The sequence below is a fragment of the Peromyscus eremicus genome, chromosome 6, assembly GCF_949786415.1.
Source record: "Peromyscus eremicus chromosome 6, PerEre_H2_v1, whole genome shotgun sequence".
Classification (NCBI taxonomy): Eukaryota; Metazoa; Chordata; class Mammalia; order Rodentia; family Cricetidae; genus Peromyscus; species Peromyscus eremicus.
In genome coordinates, this window is record NC_081421.1 from 65,905,096 (window position 1) to 65,917,162 (window position 12,067).

At 44.8% G+C, this 12,067-nt stretch overlaps 1 protein-coding gene and 1 pseudogene across 1 annotated transcript; one reads left to right on the top strand and one right to left on the bottom strand.

The window, feature by feature from the left end:
• Nucleotides 1–66: 66 nt before the first annotated feature.
• Nucleotides 67–166, bottom strand: LOC131913902 (U6 spliceosomal RNA; annotated as a pseudogene).
• Nucleotides 167–7,626: 7,460 nt separating this feature from the next.
• On the top strand, nt 7,627–7,950 carry LOC131912551 (late cornified envelope protein 3D-like). Its single transcript, XM_059264854.1, has one exon. The coding sequence runs from the start codon at nt 7,627–7,629 to the stop codon at nt 7,909–7,911; it is 285 nt and encodes a 94-aa protein (XP_059120837.1). The 3' UTR covers nt 7,912–7,950.
• The last annotated feature ends 4,117 nt before the right edge of the window (nt 7,951–12,067 follow it).

Genomic DNA, 12,067 nt, shown 5'->3' on the forward strand with positions numbered 1-12,067 from the left:
AGAGGGCCTGATCCAGTTGGTAACCCCTCAGCCATTGGATCATATTTCATGTTTGATTATTTTTCTTTAAGTATGGAACTCTTCGCAAATTTGTGTGTCATTCTTTCACAGAGGCCATGATAATCACTGTATCATTCCAGTTTTAATATATGTGCTGTCAAAGCAAGCATTATTTTTTAAATACAGAAAATCAGGGCCGGAGCGGTAGCTCAACAGTTAAGAGCACTGTCTGCCCTTCTATATGATCCAGGTTTGATTCCCAGCACCCACAGGGTGGTTCACAACTATTTGTAACTCCAGCTCCAGGGGATCTGACATTCTCTTCTGGACTCTATGGACACTGCATATACATGGTACACATACATACATACATATATATAAAACTTTAAAAAATAAAAAAAGAAGTTGTTTTAAAAGAAAAGGAAAAAGAGAGGTGAAAAAACAAGCCCACAGTGAGGTTAAGAAACAAATACTTGGATAGCCTTAAAGAACTTCTTAGGGAAAATCTATCTTTCTTCCACCAGACCTTGAGCCTAGGAACAAGAACACCGACCGGATCTGCTGATGAGGTCTGGCAGCCTGAACTCTGACTCCTGAATCTTTCCCCAATCTTTCATATAGATACTTTGAGTGCCAAGCATCTGTCACTAAGGGGTCCTCATGTCAGTTCTAGGCAAAAGTTCTTGGGTCTCTGGGTGTTACAGATATGTGAGGAGCTGAGGATAAGAGCTTTAGGAGAGGATGGCAGGACTGGCTATGAGAGAAGGCGGCCAGCTCCTGATTGGTCAGAGACTAGTAACCGAGGAAGTTTCCATCTGGGGACTAGAGGACAGTACACCCAGGAATCCCCTTTTTGAACCTCTATTTCACACCCCTTCACACCCTTACTCACCCCAGAAAGGAAGTCCAAAACAGATGAAAATACAGATACTACCAAAACCTACCTTGGTGAGCCAGTGAGTTTTATTGGGGTTACTTACAGGAATATGGGAGAGGGGTCACTTACAGGAACAGAAACGACTCAAAAACAGCTGTATCACCGAAGTCCACCCCAGCATGAGTGACTCTCATAAAATCTAGGAACCTGGAGCACACTGCCCACCCTGCAGGCAGGTCACAAGACCGGAGATCATCCTTTCCAGGTGGTTCAGTTGGTCTGAGCCATTTCTAGGCAGAGTAGCTGGTTTCTGCTTCTTTCAGGCTGCTTGGCTAGTCTGAGAGGCTTCTTAGCAGCTTGTCTGGGAGTGACTCTCAGAGGTCTTTATTGTTTACTCTGGGAGGGAGGACTAGTGAATCTGGTCAGTTTCAGGAACTTCCTGAAGCTATTTTGAGTTCTTTGCCTTCTGTCTTCAGGATCTTCTCTGCAGGATAGGGTGTTTCAATCATCACAGAAACTGCTACTCAACACCCAGCAGTACAGCTTTGGCATAAAAAATTAAGACAATCTGTTTCTAGAAGGCCTGCACTATTTAAGCTAAAGGGTAACTGCATAAAGCAGTAATTATAAAGCTATGATGATAACCTTATAAAGAATAAAGATGTGATTTGTGTAATACAGCACACAGGAGGGAAAAGGAAGAAAGCTATTTAGAAGCCATATTTTTATACTATCAAAAATCAAGTTGTATTGATTTTAATTAAATTGACATAAGGAAGTAACAGTCATTTCAAAGGAAATACGAGTGTGTGTGTGTGTGTGTGTGTGTGTGTGTGTGTGTGTATCAAAGCATGATATGAGAACTTAAGGGTACTCTAAAAATTACTCACTAAACACCAAAGAAGTCTTAGGGATAGAGGAATGATGCAAGAACACAGGCAAACATTACTGATGTAAACTCTATCTTAGAATAATTGTGTCCAGTGTGAATTTATTAACTACTCAAATAAAAAGGTCTGACAGGCAAAATAGCGTGATCCAACTGAAAGCTGTCTATAAAAGACACTTATATTTAAAGAAGTAAAGAGCAGGGGGGCACAGAGGTGATGCACACTTTCAGTCCCAGCACTTGGGAGACAGAGGCAGGTGGATCTCTCTGAGACCAATCTGGTCTACAGAGTGAGTTCCAGGACAGCCAGCGCTACACAAAGAAACCCTATCTCGAACTACCCTGCCAAGATGAAAGTAAAGAGCATAAAAATACATACTATACATAGAAAACAAGGCAGCTAAAATGACTATGTTGGCATCAGTCAAAATAAATACTAGATACAAAGACAGTCTTAATTATAAAGGCATCAATCAGTTAAATAAATGTACATATAACCTAATAAAACAAGGTCCAAAAGTTCTTGACCCAAGATGAACAAAACTGGAAGGAGAAATGGACAACTCACAGCTACATATTTCAATGCCATCTCTGAAACTTTGAGTCCACTGTTTACAAACAAAAGGAGGCAGAAGACCAAGGACACAAAATCTTTAACAACACACTCTAAGGCAATTAGACCAACCTTTGGTTGTTGTATATCACAAATGTTTTCAAGTGCCTGTGGAACATTCTACAGTAAAAATTAATTTTGCTCCAAAAAGAAGTATAACTAGATTTTTAAAAGATCACACAGTGTGTCTCCTCCAACCTCAGTAAGAGTGAAGCTACAGCTCAGAAGCAGAAAGAAGACAGACCTGTGAGGTGTGCTGGTGGTCCATGTCTGCCTGTGGTGCATGTCTGCCCTTGGGGCATGTCTGGAGCCTCAGCTATTTGGGAAGGGGAGATGTGAAAACTGCACATTGAAAACCAGCCCTGATAATTGAGTGTGTTCTGTCTCAAAATGAAAAACAAAAAATTTCAGAAATATTCATAAAGCAAAACCATACTTCTAAATAACCAATAAATTAGAGAGTAAAATCACAAGACACATTCTTTTTTTAATTTTGAGAATAATGGGAAAAAACACCATGTCAAAATTCATGGACTACAGCTGACAGAACACTCAAAGCAAAATTATAGCTGCGACTACTACATTAAAAAGGAAGCAAATCTCACACCAGCACCCTAACTTCCACTGCTCAGACACTGAAGAAAGAAGAGCAAATGAAGCCTTTAACGGACGATTAAAAGGAAACCGTAAAGGTGGCGTTCCATACCATCCACAAGATGTAGCCCAAATGTTCACTATTGGACCGTGGAAGGAACGATTATACAACAGGAACAACTCTGAAAGCAGATGATAAAAGTATTACCCAGGCAACTTCATCTCAACATTGAACAGCCCTTTTAGAAACTGCTTTTTAAAACTTTTTTGAATTTTTATTTTCTGTGTATGGGTGTTTGGCCTGTGTATGTCTATTCACCACTTACATGCCTGGTTCCTGCAGAGGCCAGAACAGGAACCAGACTTACAGGCTGTTGTGAGCCACCATGTGGGTGCTGGGAATGGAATCCAGGTGCTCTGCAAGAGTAGCCAGTGTTCTTATCCGCTGAGTCATCTTTCCAGTTCCCCTTTTAGGAAGAACTTTTTTTTTTTTTTTTTTTTTGGTTTTTCGAGACAAGGTTTCTCTGTGTAGCTTTGCGCCTTTCCTGGGACTCACTTGGTAGCCCAGGCTGGCCTCGAACTCACAGAGATCTGCCTGGCTCTGCCTCCCGAGTGCTGGGTTTAAAGGCGTGCGCCACCACCGCCCGGCAGTAAGAACTTTTAATAAATGACTGAAAGGGGTTTTAAAAATACGCTAAGTGAAAAAGACCAGAACAAAAGGCTCTTGTTCTTGAATCGTTGCATTTACACAGTGTTGTATGGGGCAACAGGCAATTGGGAATGCAGGTGATAGTGGACATGAGCTTTATCTGATAGTATGAAAATTGTTATGAAATTGGTGATGATAATTGTACCTTTTGAGTATCCTAACTCTACCAAAAGCTTGCACACCTTATAAAGGTGGATTTTCTGACATGTAACAACAGTTATGGTATTTATTGTCCATCTCCTCCAATTTTACATGAGTGTGACTCAAATAAGTGTCATCAAGTAAACCTCATTATGGTAACAAGAAAATCTTGAATTGGCAATTAGTTCTGCTCAGTTGGAAGGAGAGAGTCACCACTGACTTATAAGTTACATGCTCTGAGCAGAACGCACCAAGAAGATAAGCCTGAAAGGTTGCAGGCCTACCTCGTAGCACCCATGAGCATTAGTAAATCAGGAGCCATCCATCTGGACCAGGCTCTGAGTTGCTGCCACCTTCTCTGAATCACAAGATGCCCATTCTCCCTGAGATGGCACCTCTCCCAACAGGAACCCTGTGGTGTAGTTCTCATATCCTTTGCATTTGTGGGGCGGGGAAGTTCCTTCTTCTGGATAAAAGATTCCACAGGCAGGTAGGGACAGAACATCTGGAAACTCAACATAATATGGCTTGTGTTTCACGGGAAGATTCCTTGCTGATAGTTTCTGAATGCTTTGATGTAAAACTTGACAAAGTGTGAGCAGGGTTACTTTTCAAGTGTTGTTCCCAGCTAACTTAAGATTTTTACCCATCTGGTCAAAAATGATGATTGTCCTTGCTTCTGAAGAATCACAAAATAGATAAAACCAGTGTTCACTTCTACTGAGTATCTGAAGCCCCAGTCTTGTTACACAATTCAGAGAAGAGAGAGCCCTAGCTCTGGACACCAATATCCTTATTGCCTTGGTATTGGTCCTGTATAAACTGCTCCCTTGTTCCAGACTGCATTTACGGTGCCATCCATGCTGCCTGGCTCATGGGTCATGCTCCATAAAATGTGTTTAACTTAAAATATAAAGAACTGCATGGCTTAAGTGAGAAGGGTATCTACAACAGCTAGAAAGCTGGAGTCTTCAAGAAAAAGGGGTGTTCCTCAAGACAGTCATGCGGAAAGCTGGGGGCTTTCTTAGCTCGTTAAGTCTGCTGTAATGGATGGCATCAAAACAGCTAAATGTTTTTCTCACAACATTCTTAAATTGCTCTCTAGGGCTCACGCTTTTTTTTTTTTTTTTTTTTTTTTTTTTTTTTTTTTTTTTTGGTTTTTCGAGACAGGGTTTCTCTGTGTAGCTTTGCACCTTTCCTGGAACTCACTTTGTAGACCAGGCTGGCCTCGAACTCACAGAGATCTGCCTGGCTCTGCCTCCCGTGTGCTGGGATTAAAGGCGTGCGCCACCACCGCCCGGTTTTTTTTTTTTTTTTTTTTTTTTTGGTAGGGCTCACGCTTTTAATACCACAAAATTAGGGGTTAGAAATTCCACATGAATTTGAGGGAGAGCAGATATTCATTTAACAACAGAAGCTCAAGCCAAATGCTAAGCTTACGGAAGACAGTGGGTGGTCCTCTCACACCAGGATCTTAGAGCAGAAAGCAGCTGGGCTTTGTATGTAGCCCAGGATTCCCCGACAGTAGCTGCTCATTAGAATATGCCCTTCTTCTAAAAGTGCGTTTCCCCAAGACTGGCACCATCAGCAAAGCTGGCCAGTGAGAAGCCATGTGTTTCACCATCCCACATTTACCCACAGCATTGCCGAGTGGTAGGCCAGGAAGACAGATGTTATCCTTCCTTGTGAGCAGCTTCTCCTGGCATGATACAGTCTGGGGACATCAAACAATGCTAGTGATGTGGCCATTGAGAAACTGGGGGTGAGGGTCCCTAGCTCTCCCCTTAGCATCCTGAGCGGCTGTTTCCTTTAGTGAGGATATATATTGCCTCACAAGTCTCTGAAGAAAAAGCTACTGACATTGGTGTCAAAGAAGAGGACTTCAAATGAGAAAAGGAGAGAGAGAGAGAGAGAGAGAGAGAGAGAGAGAGAGAGAGAGAAATCCTTTTAAGAAAACTTTTTTTTCCTCTAACAGCAAATAACCAGTCATTTAGTCTCTAATAGTCACAGGAGAGTAAGCCATTGGAAAAATACTTCCTCTAGAGTGTCTCACATATAACCCTGTACATTTTGTAAGGATCGTAACCAGTCATAAATAATCCAGGAACCCTTATCTCTGTCCAAAAATATAAATATGTTACATGAATTAAAATATAATTTAAATACAATATTAAATTTTGATCACGTTATTTTTTGTGGTTTATTTTGTTTTGTGTGTGAGTGTCTGCCATGTATGCCTGTATGCCACATACGTGTTTTATGACCATGGAGGTCAGAGAGGGCATTGGACCTCCTGGACCTGGAGCTGCAAAGAGTTGTAAACATCCATGTGGGTGCTGGGAACCAAACTAGGCCCTCTGCAAGAGCAACAAGTGCTCTTAACTGATGAGCCATTTCTCCAGCCCTGTTGGTCATGTTCTTGATAGCTGTGTTTTCTTTGAAACTGTAGGTAACAAATTGGTAAACTCTAATAAGGAAAGCCCCCAGCCTATTTAAGTAGATCAGTCTTGTATATTATAAATTTTACTAAGTTGTTCTCATCAAACAAATGTCAATTCAGCTTAACCTCTCTCTTACCCAGAAACACTATGATTAGACTTCTGGGTGCCATGAGATCTTCTTAGGGATCCCTGTCATCTAGACAAGGTCTTGGATCTGCTTTGACATTTTTCACCTACTCTTCTCATCACCAGAGCTCAAGAGGATGATCACTGGCTATATCCAGATATGGCAGGATACTCCAGTTTACATGTAGGGTAAAGTAAGTTTCACACCAAAGACCATGCACTAAAGACTGACAACATAACACATAGGTAGATTAAAACATTTGGCATGTGATATTTGACTCTATTTACATGTGTGATATTAATATTTTTACCTCTTTCCCAATAGATCATGATCTACCTAAGAACAGAAAGCACTATACTAAGCCATGTTATGGCTTCATTTCAGAAAAGACCACAGCACAGAGACTGTATTAAAGAATATGAAGGGAGTAAATATGGTAAAGGTGGCAGAGCAGCCCCCCACCCCCACCCTCGACCAAGCAGGCCTGAGGAAGAAGTCAAACAGACATCAAATCTTCCTGATTCCCTACTGATGGCAACTGTAGTAAGAATACAGGAAGATTATGAGTGAATGGTCCTGGCTCTGTCACCTCCCCTGATTGTGAAAACAGCAGCATGCTTGGGCTGTGTATCACAGCCCTGCCAAGGATAAAAGGGCTGCTACCCTGTGCCATACAACCACAGCCTCTTCAGCACAGCCTTCTCCTCCAGACTTTGCTGTATCCGGTGAGTACCAGACTTGGAACAGGGCCTCATCTTGGGATGTACAGGGAAGACATGGTGGATTTGACTGGGAAAAAGGAAGCAGAGGTGTCTAATGAGAAGGCAGCAGGAAGAGGACCTGCCAGGGGACAAGGGACAGGGAGGAGAACTCAGACAGGAGCTTCTGTGGGTGCCTCAGAGCCTGTGACACACCAGAGTCCTGGCTCCCAGCATCCCCTCCACTCTCCTGAGAGGTCTGCATCTGCCCAGAGAACTCTCCAAGAGTCATTTTCCCATCACCTGCATTCGATCCAGCTGAGCAGAGAGCTAGTTAGAAGTATCAGCATTCCCACCTGCCAGCAGGGCAAAGAAGAAGACAATGTCTTGCAGGTCAGGGAGACCAGTTACCCTTTGCCTTTGTAAAGATCACAGCTCAGGGAGCAGCAGGTCTTAGGAGCAGGGCTTTATAGAACTATTCCCAAGGGGCCTAAAGACATTTTCTTTGCTTCCCCAGGCTGACTGACTCCTGCCAAGATGTCCTGCCAGCAGAACCAGAAGCAGTGCCAGCCTCCTCCCGAGTGCCCCTCCCCCAAGTGCCCCCCAAAGAGCACAGCACAGTGTCTGCCTGCAGCCTCCTCCTGTTGTGCCACAAGCTCTGGGGGCTGCAGTGTCCCCAGCTCTGAGGGAGGCTGCTTCCTGAGCCACCACAGGCGCAGGTCCCACAGATGCAGGCGCAGGAGCTCCAGTTCCTGTGACCGTGGCAGTGGCCAGCAGTCGGGGGGCTCAGGCTGTGGCCACAGCTCTGGAGGCTGCTGCTGACCTGGATCCTGTGGCTGAGACAAGAGAGTTTGGAGGAAACAGGAATCCCAAGCGCCAAGGAAACCACAGCCTGATCTGTCCATTCCCGAAGGCCCTGCTGGCTCCTCCTGTCCAGGGTTCCAACTCTCCTATGGACTTCTCCTTCTGTCTGCTGTCCAGGAAGCCACAGTCCCCACACCTGCCCCAGCTGAAGACTGCGTATGTCCTATACATACCTAACTCAATAATAAAGCTGATCGTGCTTGGATCTCATGAGTCATTCCATTCTGTACCGCTCTTGAACTTCTGTGGGTATGTCCCAGAATCCTTAGCTCCTTGACTATCACACCATCTCCAGGGCAAATCCTTAGCTGTGCATGGGAAGTAATAGCAGCTCCCGCTCCTGCCTGCTTCTGGAAGGGCTGCAGAGAGTCTTACCATGGGGCAAGAGGGAGGAAAGGCTCTAGGCTGGTGGCTGGTGCTCTCAAATCTCTGAAAGACTGCTTTTTCTTCTGAAACATGACAGGACCCTGATCTAACCCGGAAACATCTAACCTGAGATATGATACTTGTTTGGACGAACTGTTTTTAAGGTCCTCATTACAAAGGAGTCAGACTCATGAGGCAAAGGCATAGACGTGAGGCAGAGGATGAGCTGAATGCAGAGCTTTAGGGGCTGGTGCTGAAGCTCAGGGAGAAGGTTTCCCTGGTGGGTATACATGTGTGAGGCCCCCGTTCTGATCCCAGCAAAAGAAACTGAATACATGCGTACGTAGATACATACATACATACATACACACACACACACACACACACACACACAAGGTCAAGGAAGAAAAATGATAGAGGGGTGGCTAACACAATTATTGTATGAAGATCCAAAGAAAAGGAGAAAATCTTAAATAATTGTTTTATAAGGCCAAGAAGAGTTGATGCAGCCAGAGATTTGGAGTTTAGTCTGTGAGATGACTGGAGTGTGCAAAAGGGGAATTTTAGGGAAAAGATAAGGAGAAATGTTGCCATTAGAATAAATAGGACAATTTAAAAGGCAATTTTGAGACTCTACACTATTCCAACTCCAATACTTGGGAGCTACAGCCTCAATGCAGACCTGCCGTCACCTACATTGTGAAGTTAAGGTGTTTCTGGGGCTGAAATAATGTTCTTGCAAGTGAACAAGAGAGCACCTCACTCTGAGCACCAGAGAAATGCCACAGACCCCCAACTCTAACCAAATTGCTAATGAGAAGAAATCTGATTTTTGAGACAAGGCAAAGGGGGCACTACAGTTAACTTTGTGCATTCAATGAATTTAAAAAAGAGTTCGCTCAAAGTTTAATGATCAAAAAACCTGAAAGGAGTTTAATATTAGACATCTACTGACATAGTCTAAATATGAAAACATCCATTGAAGTAGGAGCTATAGCTCTGGCCTTAAAGTTTATAAGGAAATCACAAGAGGCAGGATGATTAGCAGGCTGTAGATGGGAAGGGCAGCCCAGGATGAGGGAGAGCTATGCAAACCTGTGGCAGCCTGAGAGATGTCACACCCTAGATGTGAATGACATCATGCAAAGTTCCCACAGCTCTGTGCAGCCTCTCACGGTGTGCCACAGGCTGGACAGAAGTAGGGTCAGAGCTTGCCTTCTGACAGAGGCTATACAACCAGATTCAGAGGTTCAGAAGCACCCCCACTTCAAAAGCACAACAGAACCTCTACTCCAGTTAACTTACCCGAGTGGAGTGAAAACAGACGGGTCACCAATAAAGTGCCTGAGTGGGACACCAAGACCTGGGAATCTGGGAGTAACAAAAGAGCAAGAGGAGGTCTTGATGGAGAGCAGACCTGCAGACCTCATGAGAGAGACTATAATAGAATTCTGAGCCCAGGACCCATCTATTCATTTCATGTTTTTATTGTCTACTGTGCACTCAACTCTGGGCCCTACAGGTTCAGCATAGAGTCAGGGAAGAATTTGGGTCCAAAAATGAGGGTTCCTGATTTTATAAGCAGTGGAACAGCATGGCCCACAGCCCAGGAAGCAGCCGCTTGTTCTCTGGAAATGAGTGGACACTGCCGTTTATTTAATAAAACCAGAGAAGACACTAGGTTGGACAAAGTCTAGAGACAGTGGTTTTGGTGGGGTCAGTAAAAGACAAGCATTTCACAGCTTCGACACAAATCAACTCCTAGCACCAATGAGATAAAGTCTGTGCATCAGCATGACTCAGGCCTCCAGCCCTCCACTACCCCCCTCTTCCTCTCTCCTCAGCCCTCCCCCACCTCCCCTCTTCCTCCCTCCTCAGCCCTCCCCCACCTCCCCTCTTCCTCTCTCCACAGCCCTCCCCCACCTCCCCTCTTCCTCTCTCCTCAGCCCTCCCCCACCTCCCCTCTTCCTCCCTCCTCAGCCCTCCCCACCTCCCCTCTTCCTCCCTCCTCAGCCCTCCCCACCTCCCCTCTTCCTCCCTCCTCAGCCCTCCCCACCTCCCCTCTTCCTCCCTCCTCAGCCCTCCCCCACCTCCCCTCTTCCTCTCTCCACAGCCCTCCCCCACCTCCCCTCTTCCTCCCTCCTCAGCCCTCCCCACCTCCCCTCTTCCTCTCTCCTCAGCCCTCCCCCACCTCCCCTCTTCCTCCCTCCTCAGCCCTCCCCACCTCCCTTCTTTCTTGCTCCCCTGCCCCAGGACACCTCTGCTCTTTTCTTCCCATAACAACAACCTGTTCATCTCCTAAAGGGGAAGCCTTAGACTTTTAACTCTTCCTGTGATAGGACAATCAGACACATATTTTCTTTAAATTTTATTTTAAAATGATTATACTTTGTCATCCTTGTGAGTGATATTTGCGATTTAAAAGGTTTCCTCCATTCTTTTTTTTTAATCTTTTTTTTCTTTGTTTGTTTGTTTTTGTTTTTCAGACAGGGTTTCTCTGTGTAGCTTTGGAGCCTGTCCTGGAACTCACTCTGTAGACCAGGCTGTCCTGGAACTCACAGAGATCCTCCTGGCTCTGCCTCCGGAGTGCTGGGATTAAAGGCGTGAACCACTATCTCCCAGCTTCCTCCATTCTTGAATGAGATTTCCAGAGAGCTGTGCACCTCTAGTGCTATATAATAAAATGCATTAGGAACACTGCACTGCTTACCAAATTGCAATTTCCAAACCCTTGGAGAACCACTGCTGAATTTTGTCACTACAGACCTCAATAAAACCACACCCCAAAAGGATTACTCATCGCTCAGCTGATCTCCCTGCTCACCCCAGTCTTGCTGCATCACTTCCTCCCCGGAACCATTCCTACAGCTCTGTCAATGGACATCAAAATCACATTTCACGCCATGTCACCTCACTTATCATGGATTTCTTATCTCCTCTCCTGAGAGGTCTTGACCTATTGTCCTCCTCTCTCTTTAGAGTTTTTTCTCTCCCCAGACACTATCTGTTATCTAGAGATACAGGATTCAAATTCAGAAACATCCACCTCCAAAATGAATGTGCTTAACAAGCTCAGCTTCATTAGCTCTAGCACCCTCTGTGCCACCCAACCCTACCAGACCCCACTCAACCCCACCTTCACACACTAGCATCATCTCTCTTCTGATGTGCATGGCCTCAGTTCTATGAGCCCCTGTCAGTCCTGCCAGCAGACTGACTTTCCAGGGACAGAGCAAGCAGCTACCGCCCTGGGACTGCTTCTTGTTCAAATGCTGTTCTCACAGTTCTGATCAGAGTCTGCCATCTGATAGGGGCTGCAGAACACAGCTTAGAGACTTTCACTCTCATTTCCATACACCAGTGGTTCCCAGCCTTCCTAATGCTACCCCTTAATACAGCTCCTCATGCTGTGGTGACCTCCAACCATAAATTATTTTCATTGCTACTTCATAACCATAACTTTGCTACTGCTATGAATCATAATGTAAATATCTATGTTTTCTGATGGTCCTGGTGACCCCTGTGAACCAAGGTCATTCAACCCCCAAAGGGGTTGAGACCTTCTGCCATACATACACCAACAGTGAAGCTCTTGCCTCAGTGACTTACGCTTCTTTCATTGTGTCTGTCCGCCCCACTGCGTGTGTGCTATTTATGGTGTGTTACATCATTGTGATGCATCAAATATTGAGTAAATAGTTGAGTGAGTGACAGAATGGAAAAGTTAGCATGGAGGGTGTACAGGAAG

Coding starts and splice junctions, on each gene's coding strand:
- LOC131912551 (XM_059264854.1), top strand. CDS start 7,627: ATGTCCTGCCAGCAGAACCAGAAGCAGTGCCAGCCTCCTCCCGAGTGC.